Source organism: Lactuca sativa, chromosome 6, assembly GCF_002870075.4.
Source record: "Lactuca sativa cultivar Salinas chromosome 6, Lsat_Salinas_v11, whole genome shotgun sequence".
In the NCBI taxonomy this organism is placed as follows: Eukaryota; Viridiplantae; Streptophyta; class Magnoliopsida; order Asterales; family Asteraceae; genus Lactuca; species Lactuca sativa.
Window position 1 is genome coordinate 196003772 of NC_056628.2, and position 23869 is coordinate 196027640.

Sequence of the window (23869 nt, forward strand, 5' to 3'; positions counted from 1 at the left end):
TTGTCCGCCTATAAGTCGATCTCCCTATCCCTATCTCGAGCGATCATATCCTCCAGCATCTTGCAGTTGGATCGGCTCACAAACTATCTGATGTCACTCCTCAGCATCTCGTGTTACCAAGTTTTCTTCATCTCCTCATCCGCCATATACTGCAAAACAAGAAGGGCTCTCTCTCTCTCTCTGAACTTGTCGGTGATCTCCGTTACTCTCTTTGTAGTTTGCTAGAGGTCCTGGAACTCCCGTGCTAAGTGTTGCACCTCAATAACTGGTGCAAACTTGGCCTTGAACCTGGCCGAGAAGTCACTCAACGTCATCGCGTCCAACACCTCATCATCCCCAATGGCATGTCCAACCTCCTCCCACCAATCACACACTCTTTCCTTCAGAAGACAGGAGGTGATTCGAACCTTGTCCCCCTCGGGACACCGACTAGAATGGAAGGCGTTGGCGACATCTGCCAACCACAGTGTAACACCCCGTTCTTTAAGTGTTTAATTATCAGTCCCTAAGGTTTAAGAGGAAGGGTAATTCTGTTCCTTTTGCGAGAAATGAGTTTCATCCGAGATGGTTTCGGGCTGGTGTATGTGTTAGAAGCATTTGGGCTCTCGTCACCCCCGTATGAATGTAAAGTTATTTGGGAGCGGGTTTAGATTAGAGGAGTTGCGGTGTTTTAAAGTTGATCATTGTCTATAGCTCTTTGTGGTATAAGTGGATAAAGGGGTCCCATGCATGCATGACATGCATGTTTGCAATTTTGAAGTTTGGCTGGGTACGCCCAGCGTAAGCTGGACGTACGCCCAGCGTAATAGGGGGATAGATGGCGGGGTGGTCGGGTGAGTACGCCCAGCGTACTCTCAGAAGCTCCAAACCCTAATTTAGGGTCAGCCACTATATAAGGAACATGTTGGTTCATACCCCAGCCTCCATAAGCTCATCTTCAACCTCAGAAAACCCTAGATCTCGTGTTCCCTCCATTGTTGGGTGTGTTTGACCTTGGAAAGTTCATTTTGGCAAAAGAAAGGCTTGAAGGAGAAAAGAGAAATTGTCAAAGGAGAAGAGGAACGTGCGGAGCTTGTAGATCTGAAGAGATGCCATCCTTTGGAGCTTGTTTGAGGTATAAAGCTTCTTGCTTGACCTTCATATTGCATAGATCTATGTATTTTGAAGCTTTGTCACCATTCTTGTCCCAAAAGTCCCCACCTTGTTGCATGTTTCGAATTGGTCAAGATTATCTGTCCTTTCAGACCTTTGGAGAGGTCTTGAGTGAGAAAAATGACGTCCCAAGGGCTGTAGTTGTTCCATGTGTGAGATATATAGGTCTTAATGGATTAAGACCTTGGGTTAAGAGCTTAAGGACGTCCCAAGTGATAAAGTCTGAGACTTTATGAAGTCTAATCATATTTGGCCTATAGATCTGAAGTTTGGGCTTAAGAGCTTAAGCCATTAAGTGGTTATAAGGACTTTATGAGTAGCGAAGTTACACCCCGCGTAACATGGTAGTAAGCCCCGCGTAGCGGGCCAACGCCCCGATTGTCCTTTGCGAGTCAATGTTGTACGCCCCACGTACCAAGGAGGGTACGCCCAGCGTACTCCCCCTGTTGGACTTTCTTTTTGGGCCTTTGAGTTTGGGCTGTTTGTGGGCAGTGGTTATTGGGCCAAGTCTGGGAATTATTGAATAGAGTATTTTGGGCCCAAATTATTGTTATGGACGTTGGATCTAGGCCCATTTGGTGAAGTGGGCCCAATTTGCTAAATTGGGCCAATATTGGACTTTTTGTGAGATTTGGACTTTGATCTTGGTCCGATAAGTGGATGTATGATTGGCCTAATGATTATTTTGATATGATGGCTAGTTCGGGATTTGCGGTGAGTTGGTGATTCAAGAATCTGTTTCTTCGGTTCAGAGTATCGGCATTCGCGAGGTGAGTTATCCTCACTATATCAACGGGGTCTAAGGCACCAAGGTCGACCCTTTATCGGATGGAAATCCAGATAGTTGTCTGTTGTGATGATATTGCATGATATGGGCTGGAAGGCATTATGATATGGGCCGGAAGGCATTATGTTATGGGCCGGAAGGCATATTATGTTATGGGCCGGAAGGCATTGTGATGTGGACCGGAAGGTCATGGCCTGGAAAGGCGTATGTTCATAAGTAGTATTTTGGCTGAGACGTAGGGTGATGCTATGCTAGTGATCGGTTAGGTCGGTATCCTGGTTAGGATGATGATATGTTATGTGATCTGTTTGATCTATTTGTTGACTACGAATTGTTATATGACTGTATATTTATGTGCACATGGTTGTTTGGACTGGAGTTGGGTTGAGGCGGGTCCTGCTTTGTGCTGTAGGCCAAGATACCCAGGGCGGCCCGGTTGTTCTGAAGGCCCAGCGAGCGGTCCGGATAGGCTGTAGGTCCCACGAGGGAGGACTAGACGTGCCGAGGCTCGGAGAGTGGACCAGGCCGACTGAAGGCCCGATGCGGGCGGACCAGTCATACTATAGACTCAGAGAGTGGACCAGGTGGGTTGAAGGCCCGGTGCGGGCGGACCAACCACACTGCAGACTCGAAGGACATGACTAGACACGGAGGGTGGACTGAAGGCCGATACGGCGGACCAGTCACACAGTAGACCCGATATGCATGACTGTTCTATGTTCTTTTATGTTAGGTGTGTTATTTATGTTATGGGCGGAAGGCAATATGGTATGGGCCGGAAGGCAATATGTTTTGGACCGGAAGGTCGTAGCCTGGAAGGGCGTATTTGTGGTTGGTATTTTGGGGGTATCTCGCTAAGCTTTCGGGCTTACAGTTGTGGTTTAAATGTTTTTTTTAGGTTCTTCAGGAGACCGTGGCAAGGCGAAGGCGTGATCGTACCGCTCCTCGTGTTTATGTTTATGGCATGATTCTGGGAATACTCTGATAATAAATGTATTGAAAACCTTTTTGTAATAACGTTATTAAAATGGATTGTTTTTGAAAAGTTTAAATTGTGTTGAAATTTTTGGTCGTTACACATAGGCTGCTAGGAATAGGGTCCTTAGCCACAAGATAGTTTGGAGGTCCATAGGCTCTGAACTCCCTGAACGTTAATGTGCGCGCCCCCATCATGGTTGCCATCTCGGTGCGAAACGCACCCAATCTCTCATCCAAAATCTCCATAATGCCCTCCTTGACCGTATACACGTAATCTCAGCTGAAATAAACTCTTTCATCTGCTCATCGAGCTGCCCTACTCTAGAGCCCGAGCCTGATCCCTCACCGGCACCTGAACTGTCCAGTGGTCTCGTGCGTAGCATCGCTATGTTGCAACACATCATAACAACCATCAGAATAGTCATCACTATCGAGGGATCACACACGGATCCTCTGCTTTTAGTAGTACGGGCCCATACTACCTTCTACATCTATCCGTACTTTCCTCAAGGATTTCCTCGACTCCACCAAGTCCTTTTTCACTACTATTGCTCCCACATCTAATCTCATCCTAGGATTGCCCTAGGTTAATCACCATCCCACTCTCCGCCATCAGCTGCATAAGAAATCCCTGCTCTCTCCCCCCTAACTAGATCACGAATACCATTACATATCACTAAGACTAGATAATTATTCAAATGAGAGATCCTACTCTACAACGGTTGGACTCAGACAAGAGCTGCGAAATAGAGCTAGACCTAACCTTCTAAAATTATTTAGTCCTCGTAATATGTAACTTAACATATTCGTTTATTAGTTAGTATAAGATAACTACAACTCATAAAAGCACAAATCAAGCAGCATTCGAGCATTGAGTACACATAATCAAGCATATCTTAATCAGACCAACATATCACTGACTAATCTGTACTAGCATGCAGTTCATAAAGCTGATACACATATAACAAGCACATTAGGTATCCTTCCTAGATCCTTAGCCCTAATCTAGCATGCAGTTCTCATAAACATATCATAACATAACTTGTATGGGAAATTTAGGAGTACTTACTTAAGCTCAGTTGATTGCATGCACCGCACCCTTTTCTCTTTTCAAAATTCTTTTCCTTTTTCATAGTTCTTTTATTAAAATGATTTTTCTTTTGAAAGTTTTCATACCAAGTCCTTAGTTTGAGTTTAGACACACCCGACTACCTGAGAATGTGCCCGAATCCCTCAAACCAAGGCTCTGATACCAACTTGAAACATCCCCGAACTGCTGATGACTCGAATCCCCGAGCTATCATTACCAACATAATGCTTAGTCAAGAACTAATAATCCTTCATAGGGTAAAATTACCATTTTTCCCTGGTCAAAATCAAAGTCAACGCTTGGTCAAAGTCAAAGTCAACACCCCGAGTTGACTCAACTCGCCGAGTTGCTCCATCAAGTCGCTGAGTACTATAAACTAGAACCCTGAAATCGCGATCCAACTCGTCGAGTCACCCTCCTGACTCGCCGAGTTCCTTGGCTACTCATCGTCGCGATTTGTTGACTCAACTCATTGAGTCCCTTCACAAACTGGTCAAATTCTACCCTATACTGAAATCGGGACAACACAATTCAACTCGTCGATTTCCTCTATGGACTTGACGAGTCCCCTAGTCTGTATGGGCCATCTTAACAGATTAAGCCCCTATTCTCCAAATCAAGACTCCATACTTCTTCTACATATAGAAAATGGCTTCTCAAGGGTAAAGTTTCCAACTTTACCCGCTACTAGTCCTTCTTAATTGGTTTAGCTAAAACCCTAGTTCTTTAGGACATAGATTTTTTTTTTCCAAAATCCAATATACTTCAAACCTAAGCATGAAAACCGAGATATGGTTCCTAAACACCAAGTAAACACGTAAAGTCTCAGGCTTTCCTTCCATGCATGGCCTTTTGGGGCTTTAAAGGCAATAACAACACTTTAAAGCTTGCATGGGGCTTCCATGGCCATAACGTGTAACATCCCAAGACCAGGTATAGCTTATAAACCCTTGTTTTATTGTAATTGACAAGTTTGGCCATTCATTTGAGAAAGGGTGGTAGTTGAGTACGTGAGGCGTACATGTGTGTACACTCAGTGTACTCATGTGCGTGATTTGGACGTGGAAACCACCTAGTACGTTGGGTGTACTAAAGGGTATGTTGGGCGTACTAGGCTCAGAGTGAAAACCCTAATTGTGAGGTGTGTCCCTATTTAAGGAGCATGATGGCCTCATTTCTGGCCACCGTTTCCAGCCCTCAACCCTCTTAAAACCCTATTTTTTGTCCCTTGAGCTTAAGTGTCCATTTGTGATTTTCTTAGTGTTCTTGTAGTATCCTTGGAGTGAAGTATGAGCATTGAAGAGAATAGAGTTGGCATCTGAGATTTAGATCTGAGCTTTTATGTGGTTGGAGCATCAATTGAAGGTATAAAGCTCAAAGCTTTCCCATCCTTTTTTATTTGTGCATAATATGGTCCATTTTAGGGTTTTTGGCCCCAAAGCTTGAAGCTTTATGAGTTGTTGAACTTCAGAGCCTAATATTTGTCCCTTTAAGTGTTTTTAATGGAGTGGATTCAAAAAAATGGAGTCTTGGACGTCAAAACCACCCCATGCATGAGATATGAGCACTTTTGGGAGAAAAGAGTGAGAGTTTTTGGGTTTGAGACTCTCTCAGCCATGCAAAGGCTTAATGTCACGAACTTTATGGAGTATGAGCCTTTAGGGAGTCCAGATATGAGAGTAGAGCTTCGGTCTTAACGAATTAAAACCAAGAGAGTGGGAAGAACAAGTCTGGGATGTATGCTAAGCATAATCCCAGTACGTGCAGCATAGGGTCGAGGATCCCCGATGCATGGCGAGTCAGTACGTACAGCGTAGAGGGGTTGTATGCCCAGCATACGCGCTGCGGTTGACATTTTTTACTTTTAGTGTTTGGTCAATTATGGACTACAGAGACCATAAAGGAGGTAAAATGGTCTTTTATCCTTCTGTGACTTTATAGAGGGTTTAGCCTAGCTTCTTTAAGGGTCGTTTATTAATTAGAGATAATTAACGTATGTGTTAAGCGGAGGCTAGACCGGTGGTTCATGTACGAGTTTTATTTGCTTGCTTACAAGGTGAGTCTTCTCACTATACTTACCATGATTGGTAACTTGTGTGACCGGAGGGTCTTGTATGTTTATATTGAGTATTGTGATATCATGCATTATGTCTTTGTGATTTATGTTGTGTATTATTTTGAGCTTACTGAGTTAGGACTGGAGAGTCCAACTGAGCTGTGGGACCAGAGGGTTCCACCGAGACACATTAACCGGAGGGTCTTATTTGATTATAGCCATGAAAGGCTAATGAGATGTGTGTGGTATTTTGGGGAACTCACTAAGCTTTGTGCTTACTGTGTTATGTGTTCTATGTTTCACGTACTTCTCAGGATCATAGGAAGGCGCCGACTTGATTGTACACACGAGACAAAGTTATGTTTGAGGATCCTGGATTTTGTTTTAACAATTAAGAATATGTGTTTTTGATAAATTGACATTTTGGGGATTTGTGAAATGTGTTGATGAGATTCATGTGATTTCAAAATGAAAATTTTGTTTGAAAAATTATGGTGTTACATAAAGTTTGCACCTTTATGCCATGAAACCCCTTCTAGACCCTAGATCTGAAAGATAAGGCACTTAGGACATCCATTTCCGAAGGGTTAAGCTTATTGGACCAAAAACCCTCATAAAGTGAAATAAGGAGATCTAAGAGACTACTAGACAAGTTAGAGGCTTGATTACCAGAAAAGGATGAGCGTGGGACGTTGCTTCTGGATCTACAATCTTCTCTTGGAATCCTTTACCTTCTTCTTCTTCTACAAGCTTCAAACCACACAAGTTTCACTCAAAATGGCTCACAAGCATTAGGGTTTTGACACTGGAGGCTGGAAATGAGGTCATAAGGTGGGGATTAAGATGCTTAAATGGGGTGCAAAACCCCGAATCTAGGGTTTCCCAAACCCAGACCAACTCGTCGATTTGGTCCTCCCCAACTCGTCGAGTTGGTTTCTCAACCCGCGTCCTAAAAACTTATTTCTACTCGTCCAGTTGTCCCCCTTGGACTTGATGAGTAGACCATCAATTTTCCTAAAATCTTACCCTAATTAGCCTTCTAGTTTCCGGGTGTTACACCATCAGTTAGATGGTGCTAGTATAGACCATGACCTGGATGAGACTTTTCCCTCTAATGTCAGCAACCGGACTGGTGAGGTATATGTGCCTCATTCTGGTGAGATGCTTCCAAGTTCTTTTACTTTGACTGGGGAAAATGATTCAGTTAATTCTAATCCTTCAGACATGTTGTCAACTAGGGTTACTAGATCTGGACGTAATGTTCACATGCCAGTTAGATTTAGTGATTATGTTGTAGAGGGTAAACCCAAATATGGAACTGAGTGGTCTATTAACTTTTCAGCTCTTAATAGTGATACTCTTTGTTTTATTTCAAATCTTAATAAAATTGTTGAGCCGAAAAGTTATAGTGAAGCAGCTTTAGATCCAATATAGAAATAATATCTGGGAAATTACTAACTTTCCTAAAGGAAGAAAAGCCATAGGTTATCGTTGTATTTATAAAATCAAATATAAATCCAATGGTGATATAGAAAGGTATAAATCCAGACTTAAGGCTAAAGGTTATAACCAAAGGGAAGTTATTGATTATGAGGAGACCTTTTCTCCTATAGCTAAAATAGTAATTGTTCGTATTATTATTTATTTAGATGTTTATAATTCATGGCCTCTTTATCAACTTGACATCAACATTGTTTCTTTGTATGGAAATCTTTCTGAAAGTGTTTATATGAGTCTACCTAAAGGATGTCATTCAAAGGATGATATTAGAGTTTGTATATTGTTAAAATCTCTTTATGGACTTAAACAAGCCCCTAGAAAGTGGAATGAGAAACTATGTTCTTCTCTTTCCATTTTTTTTTGGTTCAAACAGAGTATAAATTATTATTCTTTGTTTGTTAGGAATTTTCAAAATACAATTGTTGTGCTTCTTGTGTATGTGGATGATATCATTATAATTTGAAATAACAAAATTGAGTTGAATAATGTCAAAAAATTTCTTAAGTCCCAGTTCTTAATCAAGGATCTGGGGTATTCGAAATACTTTTTAGGTATAGAAGTTTCAAGAACTAATAGTGGTATTTGTCTTAATCAAAGAAAGTATCGCATGGAGTTGCTTCATGAGTTTGGCATGCTTGCATGTAAGCTTGTTAAAACTCCTCTTGAATCTAATTTGGTCATTAAACACGAGTGTGATTTGGATAAATCAGATTATTTAGTTAATATAACTGAGTATCAGAAGCTTGTTGGTAAATTGATTTATCTAACAATCACACGACCTGATATTTCATATGCAGTCCAGTTATTAAGTCCGTATATGCATAAACCTTATAAATCTCATCTTAATATTGCTTTTAGGCTGTTGAGGTATTTGAAAAATATTCCAGGTATGGGTGTTCATTTGACCCAATCTAGTTCTTTTAATTTGATTAGGTTTGTTGATGCTGATTGGGCTAAATGTTTGTTTAGTCGTAGGTATGTTACTGGTTATCTTGTTTACTTAGGTGGGTCTCTTGTTTCTTGGAAGAACAAGAAACAAAGTATTGTTTTTCGCTCCTCCACAGAGTCTGAATTCATAGCTTTGAGTAGCATTACACGTGAAATAATTTGGATTTTAAAATTGCTTCATGATTTGGGTATAAAGTCTCATTTACCTGTTGGTATTTTTTATGATAATGAGTCTGCAATCAAATTGGCATTAAATCCCGTATTTCATGAAAAAACAAAACATTTTGAAGTTGATCTTCATTTTGTTAGGGAAAATATTAAGAATGGAATTTTAAAAGTGAATAAAATTGAGTCTTCAAACCAAAATGCAGATATTTTAACCAAAGCTCTTGGAAGTAATCAACATGAATATATTGTAAATCGTCTTAATATGGTTGATGTTTTTAAAGGAAACTAATTGCTTATATGTTCTCTCAAATTAATGTTTAGTTTGAGGGGGCGTGTTAAAAGGTTAATATTTTTCATAATCAAACTTAAACATTAGTTTATAGATTATTGGGTAAGTTATGTATAAGTGTATATTTGTGGGGATGTGGTGTGAATCTTTTATGTAGGAAGTCGGGTCTGTATGCGGACTTCGGGTCATATCCATGAACCTTTCTACCCAAAGTACTTAAGTGTTGTAGTTGGATGATTATGTCATTCATATGATATTTTCCTTCACAAACTCTCTCATCCCTCTCGTCTGTAGATTAGGGTTTTCTATCTAGGGTTTGTTCATATATCGTGTTCTATGTACAAATTTCTGGTTGATTTATAATATGAGTGTAAGTGTGATATGTAGTGAGGTGTCAGGTGTAATCTGTTGATGTAAACCATCTGTTTCGTAGTGAATGAAATGATGATGTTGAGAAGTTCTTAAGTTGTTTACGTTTTTTAGAAACTATGTGCTGATTTTTTTAGAAAGTATTTTGACCTTAAAAGTTATTGATTGGTCTAAGAGGGGGACTTTTGGAAATAATGTCCAAGGTAGTTGGTAATATTTATAAATAACAATAGGGTCGTTTAGGATGACCTCACAACACAAATAGCTAAAAGGAAATGGAGAAAAATAAGTTATTATATTATTAAGTAATTAATAAATTATTTAGAAATTACTTTGGTAATTAATCAAAATGTTTTAATTAATTAAAGAGATTGAATATTAATCCAAAAGATTAAGTAGAATATTCCAAAAGCTCCTGGAAGACTATATGGTATGATTTTGATATCCCTTGAATAAGGATAAGGCATGTTTGAATTAGATAAGGATTAACCTTAAGAGTTTGAATCCTTTTAAGATTTTATAAGCTACCTATAAATTAATCGATCAGGGTCAAACCCTAGAAGCTTATGATCGCTCTAAAATCGTCCATACGCTTCTCCTCTCTCCCCTTTTACGAAAATTATAACCTTACTCTTAGGGTTATAGGATTTTTCGAATAACCCTTCCATAGGGTTAATCCTTGTTAGCTTTTGGAGTTTATGGATCTAACTACATTACAGAGATTATCCTTTGGGTCCTTCATCCGTTGCAAGAGTTGCTAATTCAGATCAAGAGGTAAGTGTTTTATCCTTCTCTTTAGTTGATTTTAAAGTATGTTGCTAAAACTAGCAAAACCTAGATCTTAGGGTGCATGTACACTTAGGTAAATTTTTAATTGTTTCCGCTAACTAGTTAATGTGTATTTAATGCTTACAAAACCCAATAGTGGGTTCAAAAATAACACCGATGTTTATAAGGCTGGAAGGTGTCATGCCATGGTAGAACCGTGCCTTCTCATCTCCACCTCACCTCCACATAAGATTGTGGTGTGACAACCATTTTGAAACCTTGGATAATGAGTGGTGGTGAAGTAAGCTAGAAGATGAAGAGAAGAGATGTGAGAGGAAAGAAAAAGAGGAGGATCCACAGTAGATTCTCGCTGAGGAGAGAGACTCAGAAACTATAGGCTAGGTGCAATGTTAGGCGCGATCTACGTGTTGAACCGGAGAAAATAGCTTAATGTTTAATGTATTGAAAGCGAACTCAGAGAAATTAGTCTTTAATGTGTTTAAAGGTTATCTTGATTCATAAACAATAGCTCTTGTGTTTTTTCATTAGACAATGTGAATTGCATTGCTTTTTTAAACTTAAGCTTTTAAACTTCACCTATTAGATGTAAGTCAGAAAATGAGGGAGCGACAAAGATTATACAACAGAAAATTGATAATGTTTTCCATGGACATTTTATACCAAAAAACAAAAGAAATAAGTTGAACAAAACTTTTGTTATTGAAAAAAATAAAAGTTTATAATACATTTATCGGGTGCACTGGCACGATATGTAACATACAAAATAACTATATGTTTTATAAGGTTCTCAATCGAAAGTTATATCTTTGGATTCTTGATTGACTCTACCTCAATTTAACTCTTAGTAAATATGTTATTTACATAATCATGTTCATTAGTGATAACATCTACAATGACTTTGTTATTTTTAACAAAACAAATCTATTAATATTTTTTACTAAATAATTCTATCCCAAACTAAAATAAATAATCTTATATGTAGATTCTCAATAAAAGTTTACCTCAATTATATAGTAATTCTACACCTCCAAGTCGTGCTCAATTTATTTATCCATTTTCCCCACATTCCCTTATACAAATTTATGAAATCCACGAATTATATCCAAAACAAACACATAAATCCTAAAAACTATAACAAACGAAGTAAATTGGATTGGATTCATTGGCTCATGGGAGTTGCTTCTTTTCGCATTCATTGAAAGCGAGCCTCTTCCTTTTTGTGCCGGCCGGTAGATTCTCCAAACCCGTTGCTAAATCCGCTTTGGAGACCGTAACTTTTACAGGTTCGAGTTCCAAAATTAGACAATAACAATTGTACACATCACCCTGTTTCATGTCATCGTTTAATGTATATCAGTATTCACAAAAACAAACTATAAAGATTAGGGAATAACAATATTTTTATTCATATTGATAATATTCAGTGTAATTTATTTTTTTTTAGTCAGAATAGAAATACATTTATAAAAATGAGATCGTAAATGCAAGTTGCGGAGTATAACAACATACTTACTTATTCCGTTGATAAAATATACATTTGTATTCTTTTAAATATAATACCAACAAATTATCTTTGCCCAAAATGAAAAATGAAGTTTATTTTTTACCTCATAATAATAAGCAAGTATTTATATTTTTAGCTAAATAATAATATGCTTATTGTTTGCTAATACTAGCATAAAGTACATAAATGGTATATAAAAATTATAAATACAAATGTGTGAATATTATGAATAAAAAAAAGTTGAATATATTGTTATAATAATTGAAAAAGTAAAATAAGCTTTATATAATTAGAAAAAGTATTTTGGTACTTCCTCCAATTTGTTCCATCTATAACCAAATGGGTTAGCCACGTCTTATCATATGCTCAGTTGTGGTCCCTAAAGATGAATGAAAACTACAATAACTCACATGATCAAGAAACCGATTCAACCAAGTGCTCTTCAGTTTCATCTCCAAAGATTCTTTCGTCAAATTTTGATCTATCACCATCAGTGTAGCTGCCATTGCTATGGTAGATGATCGATATCCAACGAAATTAATATCTACATGTGTTAATCAGATCAAACAATCAGAACAAAAACTCATATATATCGATTAACAACAGAAAATGAAGAATCAAAATGTTTAAGAATCAAGAACTTACCTTTTGTTGTAGCTAAAAGGATTTGTGTAGTTAGAGACACAAACTCTCTGTTTGAAGATTCATTGCAGAAGCATGGAATGAAGCAACTGATGAAGTTAAACGGGGTTATTGAATGCATTCTCCAATCCAATGTGGTCGATACCAAAAGCTCCATTCTATGAATCGTATTGCTCTCGAAATTGTATTCATCAGCCGGAAAATCTGATAACGCCGGAGCTTTCAGTTCCGTCATCTTTGCCGCCAACGATAAACAAGCAACGGATAGCAATCGAATCGCCCAATTCTTGTCACTCTTCATCCAAATCAAAAATAAAACAACGAATGTTAATCACATATTGTGAATCGTGACTTTATAGAACGATGTAGAAAACTTACAGTGATAAGTCCTTTTGAAAGAAATCGATCAATGTATATTACAGACAAGTAGGCAGTGTGGAATCGGAGTCGGAAAAACGCTCTCGTCTGCGAATCAATCAGGAATTAAATCAATAAAGTCCTGACCAAACTTAATCCAGATGATTAAATGCAATAAAAGCGTAGATGATGATTTAAGAGAAAATTAATTGAACATTGATTATCCATTGGATTGCTTCCGATCGAGCGACTTTAATCCAATCATCTACAGGTGATCGAATGTGATTACGATCCCTCTCTCTATCAAGTAAAATTCGAAGATATTCTTCGTCTTGAGTGGATGATTCATATTCGTTTAACTCGTCTTCATCTTCGTCTTCCGCTAATGCAGTGTCTTGAGAGAGAAATCTTTCGAGGGAAAAAGTAGAGCGAGAACCTGAATCCGCCATACTTTTCGGAGAACTTTACTTCTTTGCCCCTGTGTAGAAAATCTAACAAAAATCTAGGATGAATGTGCGATATCTTGACCGATGAATACGGCGGGAGTTGATAATGTGGTGTTTATCTTTATTTAAAAAGTGAAATGTGTTTGGATTTTGTCGGTGGCGTTACGGTGGAGATGAGGGAGGAGGTGGCGGCGGAGATGGTGGTGGGGGTTGGTGACAGGCGGTTTTTAATTTGGTTGCAGAGAGTCAAACAGAGGTTTGACCAGCTCTGCGTCGTTTGGTAAGTGGAGTACTCATGGGGTTTAATAAGTTATTGAAGGCCAAATGGGGACGATTTACATGTCACCCCTTTGGGTTTGTGTGTTGTCATCGAATCCTATTGTTGCTATTCATTATATATGTATTTCCTTTAATTTTGTTAAAGTTATATATGAAAATAATTTTATTTAAAGCTATGTGAACAACTTGATCTAATCTTATCATCAAATATCAAAGTTTGCTGTTTACGTTTATATATATTTCTATAGCTAAATTCTTGTTTATAAAAAGAAATTTCATCTTTATTTTGGGTTTTATGATAACATGACCCCAAGTAGATATCTCAAGATGCAAACCCAATACCATTTCGGTAGAAAGAGAAACCATATGCTCTCATATAAGACAATGATATAATCCATTCTATAACTAATTGGTTTTAGAAAATGAAATATATTTTTTTTCTATGTTGAACGTTAATCGTGAAGCCTTGTATTGAAAGTTTTCTTGATGCCTATGTCCCGAGAGTATCGAAAATATGAAAAATGATTGGATTGACGAACATTCGTTGAATGAGCGACCAATGGCATAACTTGGGTTTGAGAGGATGATTGTTGGGATGCAAAGTTGCAATATACTAGTAGCGATCTTGCAAAGAGCATTTTAATTTCACACCAACATTATAATTGGAAACCTATTATCTAGGATCGTAAATGAGTCGTATAAACACGAACCATGGCCAGTTCATGTTTTCATATGTATGTTAGTTTAAGTTAACCGAACAAACGAATGAGCACAGCCACATAAACGATCGATTTTATTTTTCCATTTGATCTTTGTTCGTGATCTTTAATATGCTAAACGAACATAAATGGATGAAAATATACGATCATAAACACATAAATAAACATACACAAATATAAACGAACATAATTATTTAAATTAAGAACAATACATTAATAAATGAACACAAACAACCTAATAAAAACAAACATATATAAACAAGCTCTTAAGCACATGGCGGTTGTAGATGCTATTGGCAATGGTGTTTTCACAGACCTAGAATTGGTAATGATGACCTTTCAACTCTCATTTCTTTTTTTTTTCTTTTTTTTTGCAGATAACGCAAAGTTTTTTTAGGAATGATCTCAAGAAACTGCTATGAATTTGATGAGAATGATAAGGTGTTGTTATCATGCATTTTGTAAATATGCAAAAGCGTCACATTCTTTGGGGTTGGTGTTACAAGGGAAAAAGTTGATGTTATGTCATCTCTTGTTGGGTGTAACTCAGCTAATCTCTCGTTTAAGTATTTTGGTTTGTCAATTGTAGCAAATATTTCGAATGTGGAAATTTGAAAACCTATTGTTGACAAGTTCATAAAGATTCTATCTAATTGGAAAGTTGAAACACTTTTAATAAGGATAGATTGACACTTCTTAAATCATTTATGAAGCTTTAGTACATATTTGTATTTTCTTTATAAAGCTTTGGATATGCTAATTTATCCATTGAGTCCCTCAGAGGTAGAGTTTTTGGGTCAAGAGGTAGGGTGGGAGTGTAACATCTCTCATTGGTACGTACATAATATTGTCCGTTTTGGACGTCCTCACATGAAAATTTCCACCTGGGGAAGCCATCCTGGAATTGCTCTCGTCTGGTCAAGCTTAACTGCAAAGTTTTTATGGTATTTGCTACCCCATAGATTTAAAACACGTTGTAATAGGTAGGTATCTACACTCCTTATATGGTAATGTTTAGTTCTCCTACCTGGTCAATGTGAGATCATGAATCTCTTCCCTTTGATTCGAACTTTACACCTCAAAGTAGAAAATGCTAACTAAAAGCTATGTGGGTGGGATGGTTTTATATGGGAACAATACTTTTTGGACAAAGCAGAACAAGATTCTAGCAAGCAACAAACAATATGGCTTAGAATTGGAAGTTTGTTTACTTTCAATGGTTTCACATAAGGGGTGTGGTGTAATATTATTAAATCGTGTAATCAACTCAATTCTAAGGATTTTGATTTGGATACTCTATGTAAGAAAAAAGTTGGTAATAGTGATTCCACAAAATTTTGGAAGATGTTTGACAAGGTGATATAACGCTAAAAATCCATTTTCCTAGAATCTATGATTTGGGCTTGAATAGTTATTTTGTTGCCAAAGATCATTGTGGTATTGGAGATTAAGTTTCTTGGTTATGTATAGGTCATGATGAGGGGTTGAGGAGATTCTATGGATGGATTGATGACCATCATTGATTCAATTGTGCTTTTCGTGCAAAAAAGATATATGGGTGTGAGATTTAGATGCTTCAGAAGATTGCATAGTCTTGTCTACTAGGCGTTTCTATAACAATCGTATGTTAGAGATCTTGAATACTCTTAATCAATGGAATAATTTTGTTCGAATATAAATTAACATTTAGCTTGGCATATTCATTTGGATTGATTATCAAATATAGATAATTTACATGAAATAGTATGGAAGTTGATTCTCTCTTTTGCTCATTTTGTGATAGTTTCTCTAAACATAGGAATCGCTTTTTTGTTGGTTGTGTGATGGATGTTCAAGTATGGAATAAAAATGAGTTATGATGGCTGATTGATCTCCTTACTGTGCAGTTGATTATAGAATTTTACAACCGAATGTATCATTAGATATATGTGGTCTTGATAAGAAGGATTTAGGTCATGGTTCTCAAAACCATTTGGGTGATTTGGAGGTTTATCACTACCATTCCTTTTAAGTTGATCAAAACAAAAAAGAAGTTGATTTTTTTTCTAAAATTGTTACTTAGTCATTTTTAAGGATTTACACTAGAAGTAGGAATGTTAAAATTATGTAGGGTAGTTGGATTCAAGATCAAATCCTTGCTATAACTTCTTTGTAATGTTTTTTATCTGGCATCTTGCTATTTTTATAAAATCTTATGTTGTTCAAGAAAACAATAAACATTGCTAAAAAGAGTTAGGATTAATAAGAATACTTACAATCATAAAAGAACATAGACAAAACATAAATGAACATTCATGAACATAAATGAACACACGAGACAATTTTTCATGTTTATTTGTTTCACTAAACAAGCAAAAAAATCTTATTCATGTTCATATACGTATTAAATAAATGGAAATTAACGATGTTCCATCGAACGATGCACACTCAAATCACTAAATATTCGTTTCTTTTACATCTCAATCTTTATCGGATTAGTTGTTATCATATAGATGTTGAGTTATATGACAATTGTTTTGGAATGATCTTTGGTTGGGGAGTGTGATGTATTCTCAAAGATTTGATCGTTTGTTTTGCTTTGGAGTTAGATACGAATTGTAAGATTTGCGACCGACTGGTTGGTCATTTGGGTGATTTTTGTTTATGTTTTGAAATAATGCAAATCTCGAGGTCATGTTGCTAGACATAGCCAATTTTTCCACATATTAATCATTTGGGTGATTTTTCTATCTCAATTGATGATGATAAAATGAACTCGGGACTCAAATGATTCATAATACTTTTATGTCTCTTCACATACAAAGTATATTTGTATATGGGAGTCAGAAATATATAAGTATATAACCCAACTACTTGTTGGAACAAATGGATCCAAATCAAAGATAATATCTTGACCTAATGATACACATACCAAACTCAACTTCAATGCAAGGGGATGGATATAGATTCAGTTCATTGTCTTGTCTCATGAGTAATTGTTTTAATGAGTCTCTTGATTATTTCCTTGTAGTCTATAAAATAGTGACTTCTTTTGTAACGACCCGTTCCCGGTATGTTAATTTATTGGTTTTTGTTATGAGTTTTGCAAGAGGAACTCGGCGAGTTCATAGCCTGACTCGCCGAGTAGGGTCGCGGCTGCGAGCACGCGTGAGCCGGGGACTCGGCGAGTCCATATTCTGGACTCGGCGAGTCCATCCGTCTGGGTGAAACCCTAAATCCCCGGGTTGCCCACTATTTAAACCATCTTATAGCCCCATTCTCGCCTCTCTCCCCCTGAGAACACAGTGAGAAAACCCTAATCCTTCCTTGAGAGCCTATAAGTGATTTGGTGCCATTTTGTGAAGGTGTGAAGAAGGAGAAGAAGAAAGAAGCAAGGAATCGAGTTGTAGTGCAAAGATCCAAGGGCAAATCTGAGTTTATTGAGGTATTTTCGGAGTTCCCTTCTTGTTATATGCTTTAATCTTCCATTAGAGCTCTTCTAAGAGCTATTTGATGTTGTTCAAAGCCTTATGTTTGCTTGAATGTCTTAATAAGTCGAAATACCTTTGGATCTGAGTGTTGGGGTGTTGTAGAGCCCAGATCTACTGTCTTTTTTGGAGTTACTTTGCATAATAATCATAGATCTACCCATTTTATGCATCTTTTAGCCTTATTTCCCTTATTCATGAGGTTGTGCATGTAAAGTTGGAAACTTTACGTGGTAAATCAGCTTATTGGACTCAGATCTATCAATTGTATGTGTTGGATTCAAACAAGATCGAGTAAAAATCAGTTGCATGGCGGCAACTCGGCGAGTCGGGAAGAACGACTCGGCGAGTTGGGTCGCGGGTTCCCGAGTCCTTCATTTTGAGCATCGTCGAGTGAATCCAGTGAGTTAGAGAGTGGACTCAGCGAGTTGAGGGTAGACTCAGTGATGGAGGGACTCGGCGAGTTGTTCATACAACTCGGCGAGTCCAAGGCAATCTTCTTAGGATCATGAACAACTCGTCGAGTTTGTTCATACGGCTCGGCGAGTCGGATGAAGATTGTCTGAGTTCTTGGATCAAGAGGGTACTCGTCGAGTCGATGCCACACTCGACGAGTAGCAGCATGTAGAACTGAGAAGTGAGAGTAGGACTCGGCGAGTTGGGTGGCCCAACTCGGCGAGTCAGCCCCAAAAGTAAGTTGACTTTGACCAAGGGTAAAAGAGTCATTTTACCCCAAGTGCAGTGTTTAGTATTTGATTGAGTGTATTCATGGGCTTGTAGCCGAGGAGATTCAGGAGCAGCAGCCGGTAGCTTTCAGAGACACACACTCAGCCGCCAGTTTACGAGGTGAGTTCCCTTTCAGTAGGAACGGGTCTAAGGCCACAATGCCGGCCTGTTTAGCTACCAGTAGTATCCGGATGTTATCCGATGCAGTAGTTAGCATGTTTGATTCGATGTAGGGGACAAGGTCCCAGTTAGCTTCGGACTTCGGTCCGATGTCAGCTTCGGACTTCGGTTCGATGTAGGGGACAAGGTCCCAGTTAGCTTCGGACTTCGGTCCGATGTCAGCTTCGGACTTCGGTTCGATGTAGGGGATAAGGTCCCAGTCAGTCAGCTTCAGACTTCGGTCCGATGGAGGGGGCAAGGCCCCGTATGTGCTTGATATATTATTGTATGGTATGTGGTAATTTGGGGGAGCTCACTAAGCTTCGTGCTTACAGTTTCAGTTTGGGTTTCAGGTACTTCCGCTTGTAGAGGGAAGAGCTCGGGATGATGACATCGCACACACCACCGCTTCAGCTTTTATCCTGGGAGATGATTTGGTTCTTGATTTCTATATGACATGGATATGATACAGTTTTCCGCACAGTGTTTTTATTATTATTTTGAGATACATCATGTATGGTTTATGATATGACACTCAGATTATGGTTTTTGGTTATGTTGAAAACGAAATTTTTGGGTCGTATTTTTGGGTCGTTTCATCTTTGTGGCGGTTGATTGGTGGTAGGTGGAGGGTTTAACATTCGTCATTTGTATCGGCTAAAGACCAAATTTCTTGGCCCAATCAAATACAATTTTTGAGTGCCAAAATGAAAGTTTTCGATGCAGGTGTTTTTATTAGAATTTGGTCGTTTTGTAATGCCTTCATTTTCCAATTTCCAAAGCTGTAAATGATCTCCTTTTTAAGTTTATTGCGTCTAGTTTGTTCAATTGGATTTTGAGTATGCGTCGTAGAAAAATTCTCGATTGGAAAGGGCGGCATACAAATGCATGTACGAATTTTGATTCCTTGTTAGTTCTAGCATTTTGTTTGTTCTTAAATAAAATCATGTTGCTCAAAAACACATTCTTATTTTCATTTTCAATTTTTATCCTCTATTAGAAAGGACGGCTTAGAAACACATGTATGAATTTTGATTCCTTATAAGTTTACTTTTAAATAAAATCATGCCGTTGAAAAAAGAAAACATCCTAATTAATTTAATTTTTATTTTTGTGCCAAATTTCCTTTTATCAATTTATAAAAGCGACAAACTAACAATTATTAATTTATTATACAATCAAGTTTTAGCCGGCTATCGACTACAAAATCATTTTATGGTATTTGAGAAAATTACATTGTTATTCTGTAAATTAATGTTCTATTTCACATGTTTATACATACTTTGTATTAAATACATGTCATCCTTTGGTATTTGAGAAAATTACATTGTTATTCTGTAAACTAATGTTCTATTTCACATGTTTATACGTACTTTGTATTAAATACATGTCAATCCTTTTAATTTCATTATTATTAATTGGACCTGTTGATGTTATCGACTAGTTTGGGGCCACATTTGTTGGCTATAATCGCTGAACATTCTTTGTATAATTTGAGAAGACCTTTCATGTATGTCGTGAAATCAATCATCGCAGAGGTAGCATATGTATTGTTTTTAAAAAGGTTTACTTATTTATTGTCTATTGATTATAATATTGTAGTAGTTTTGAAACCCGTATATTATACGGGTTAATTAAAACATAATGTTAAACAGGAGCGATTAAATGAAAAGTTTATTTGAATTTGAAATATGAAATAAGTGAAAATTATGAAAAAAAAACATGCAAAAAATACATTAATTAAAATTATGTGTTTAATTGTTAGACCCGTGTACTAAACGATTTATTATAATAAAATGTTAAATACATTTGTTTAAAGTGTAAATTTATTTGAAATTGAAATTGAAATTTCAAATTTGAAATTTAAAATTTAAAATTAATAGTTATTATAGTAGGTTTAGTTTATGAAAACTAAATTAATGATATAGTGGAAATGAACAATGAAGTAATTGACAAGTGGAAAATAAATATATTTCAAAATTATGACAAAATGACATGTGACCAAATAAATGAGAGAATGACAAATGGCAATAACATTTTCATTTATTAAGGTAGATTTTAGTTTTATTTCGATTTTAAGTACAATTTTACTGAAGACCAACTAAGTTCCAGAGATGTAATAACCAGGCTATTTAAATTTCTTTTTAATTAATTTTAGCATTCTAAGTTTTTCTTTCTTTATTTTTATTATTATTATTATTATTATAGGTGTAAAAGCTTATTGACCATGAAGTCACAATTGTAAAATGTTTATTATGCCTCACTAAGGAGGAGTGTTATGACTCCAAGGCTCGTAAATGACATCTTAAAAACGCCATTTTAAATCACACACACACAAATATATATATATATATATATATATATATATATATATATATATATATATATATATATATATATATATATATATATTTGAGACGGACTTAATTTTGTGAGACGTGTTAACTATATTGTTTTAGAATATTAGAATATCACATATATTACATTTTTAAGAAAAATATAATATTAGAATATTTTGTTAGATAAAATGGTTTCACGGTCTCATAAAAATTATATATATATATATATATATATATATATATATATATATATATATATATACACACACCTTAAAAAGCATTTACAAGATTTTGTTGAATTTTAAGAGGTACAAACTTTTAATCATCATATACAATAATTTTATGCATCGGAGAATAATATATCTTATCCGGTCAAAGACAGATTTTGAATAGATCTTCTAAGCTTATCTTCAAATTGAATGGGTTAAATATGAAAAATTCAAATAAGATGATGATGATAAGATTTTGAATGAGTCAAAGTTTGATCAAGTGTTCCTCATATCCAATTGAATCGGTAAATACTAAATCTTATCTGGTCAACATTTATGAAAAAGTCAAATAAGATGATGATGATGATAAGATTTTGAATGGGTCAAAGTTTGACCAAGTGTTCCTCATATCCAATTGAATCGGTAAATACTAAATCTTATCCGGTCAACATTTATGAAAAAGTCAAATAAGATAATGATGATACGATTTTGAATGGGTCAAACTTTGACCAAGTGTTCCTCATATCCAATTGAATCATTAAATACTGAATCTGTCAATAATAATGAAAAAGTCAAATAAGATGATGATAAGATTTTGAATGGGTCAAAGTTTGACCAAGTGTTCTTCATATCCATTTGAATCGGTCTAATACGATGTACACGTTATAAAGCATTTCATATAAACTAGAAGAGGCGCATTGATCTAGCATTCCTCTATCATGAATGCCTTGTCATTGACCGCAAAACCTTGGTTCTCTCTCATGCTCGCTACCTCCTCCTTTGTTTTTCTTTCTATTAAAATCGAATAAGCCCAAAAATGTCTTACGTTTAATCCTAGCCCAGGTATAAGAAATCTCTATCTGTTCGTCATTTTGTTTAACAAATTTTTTATGTCATTTTGTTGATCCGCACCTGTCGCTTTGCGCGGGTAAACGGCTAGTGTGTGTGTGTGTATATATATATATATATATATATATATATATATATATATATATATATATATATATATATATATTATAAAAGGTAAAGTGCAAAAATTGTCCATTTGATTTTTGTTGTTTTTTTATATTAAGTCCAAATAGTTATAAATTTGCAAAAACGGTCTTTTAGTAGGGTTTGTTGTCGTAGGTATGTTTATCTTTAGGTGTAATTTGTTTTTGAAGAAGTAAGATTTGGAAAAAAAAAATCGACAGGTTGCATTAACAAAATTATTTGTTTTGGTTTTTAAAGTTTGGATGCTGCATAAATGATATTAAACCATATTGCTTGCTCATAGGTTATACTAAACAACCATTTAATGATGGTGGCGGCGATTGTGGTAGTAGTGGGGGTGGTGGTGATGATTATGGCCACATGCCTTTTTATGTATGTTATTTAAAAAAAACAATTACTCTTTTGCCTTAATGTCTGCACGTCCATGTAGATTCTCTGGAAATACATTTGGGTAGTCGCACAGTTGCGGTATATCTTTGATTTTCTTACCCTTGTCTCGCATATCCACCACGTGTGCCAAGAAAGCGAAGTATCTTTTCTGCAAACATTTTCTTGCCTTCATGCAAGAGATGATTCTTAGATTCTTTCATGATTTATCTCCGTAAATCACGAGAGCTTCATTGTTGGGTAAATGTATTTGGACGACTTTTTTGTAACATAAAATCTTAATTCAATGAGGTGATAACCAATCCATTCTAATGATCACATCGAAACTTCCAATGGTCATATGTATTAGGTTGACATGAAAGACTTGGTTTTTCAGGGTGAGAAGACAATTAGTGAGTATTTATAAGGTGCGTTCTAATTGGTTGTTTGCTACTTCTACCATGTAAACTTCGTTAAGTTTGCAAAATTTATGGTTAATCATGCTTCTAAACTTATGGGAAATAAAACTTCTATCGACACTAGTATCAAATAATATTGATGCATAATTATTGTTGAATGGAAACATACCAGTAACCACAGTTGGTTCCTGGTGAGCATCTCCATCACCTATCACCATTGCTTTTCCATTGCCACCCTGGTTCTTCAGTTTCGAGGAGTCCTTGAAATGCCCTTGTTGATTGCATTTGAAGCAACTTCGGCTTCCTCCTGCGACAGTGGTTGACGTTGCTTTGTTTGGGGACTTTGTGCAAAACTTAAAGGTGTGACCCCTCAAGTTACAGATGCTGCAAACCATACAATTTTTGACATGGTGGGAATTGCACATGGTATTATGGGGTAACTTCCCAAGGTAGGGCTTTGATGGAACGTAAATGTTTGTGATTGCAATATACACAACCATAGATTCTGGATCGAGTTTGTGATGCTTGAAGTAGCCCTTTGACTTTCCATGGAACTTCCTTTTTGTACTCCCAACCTGGTTCTTTTCAGTTTGTGGGGTTATGGTACCCTGAAGAATACATTGCTCAGTCAACTGATAGGCCAATTGCTTAGCATTACCGAAGGTAGCGGGTCTAGATGTAGTAACCAGACCTTGAACTTGTGAAGCTAACCACCATATGTACCTTTCGGTCTATTTGTATTTTGGGTTCATCATTCTTGGGCAAAGTTTTGCGAGGCTGTTATCGGGAGGTGTAAGTAGTCACCTTTAATCCTCTCATGGTAAGGTTCCAGAAATCCTACAGATTTCCTAATTATAGAGAGAGATTGATTCAAGAAATCCCATAGATTTCCCAATTATAGAGAGAGAAATGAATTCCTATCGATTTCAAATGATAGCGAGAAGTTTGGAGACTACTAAATATTTGATTGTGAACTATGGGTTTCTCTGCTACGACGGTAGCGGGGCTATTGGTTCTTTGTTCTTCTTCGGGTTTAAGTAAGCTAGGAAAATCTGAACGTTATCCTAAATTTTTAAGTATTTAAAACGTATATGTTGTTTTGGAGTTGATATAAGGTT

At 36.5% G+C, this 23869-nt stretch overlaps 1 protein-coding gene across 1 annotated transcript; it reads right to left on the reverse strand.

Moving 5' to 3' along the window:
- Positions 1-11109: 11109 nt before the first annotated feature.
- LOC111908835 (cyclin-D5-3) lies at positions 11110-13440 on the reverse strand. Its single transcript, XM_023904634.3, has 5 exons — positions 12845-13440; positions 12651-12737; positions 12276-12567; positions 12041-12174; positions 11110-11452 (listed from the first exon to the last, which is right to left on the reverse strand). Exons 1-5 carry the CDS (start codon positions 13076-13078, stop codon positions 11294-11296), a joined length of 906 nt encoding a protein of 301 aa, XP_023760402.1. The 5' UTR covers positions 13079-13440; the 3' UTR covers positions 11110-11293.
- Between the last annotated feature and the right edge of the window lie 10429 nt (positions 13441-23869).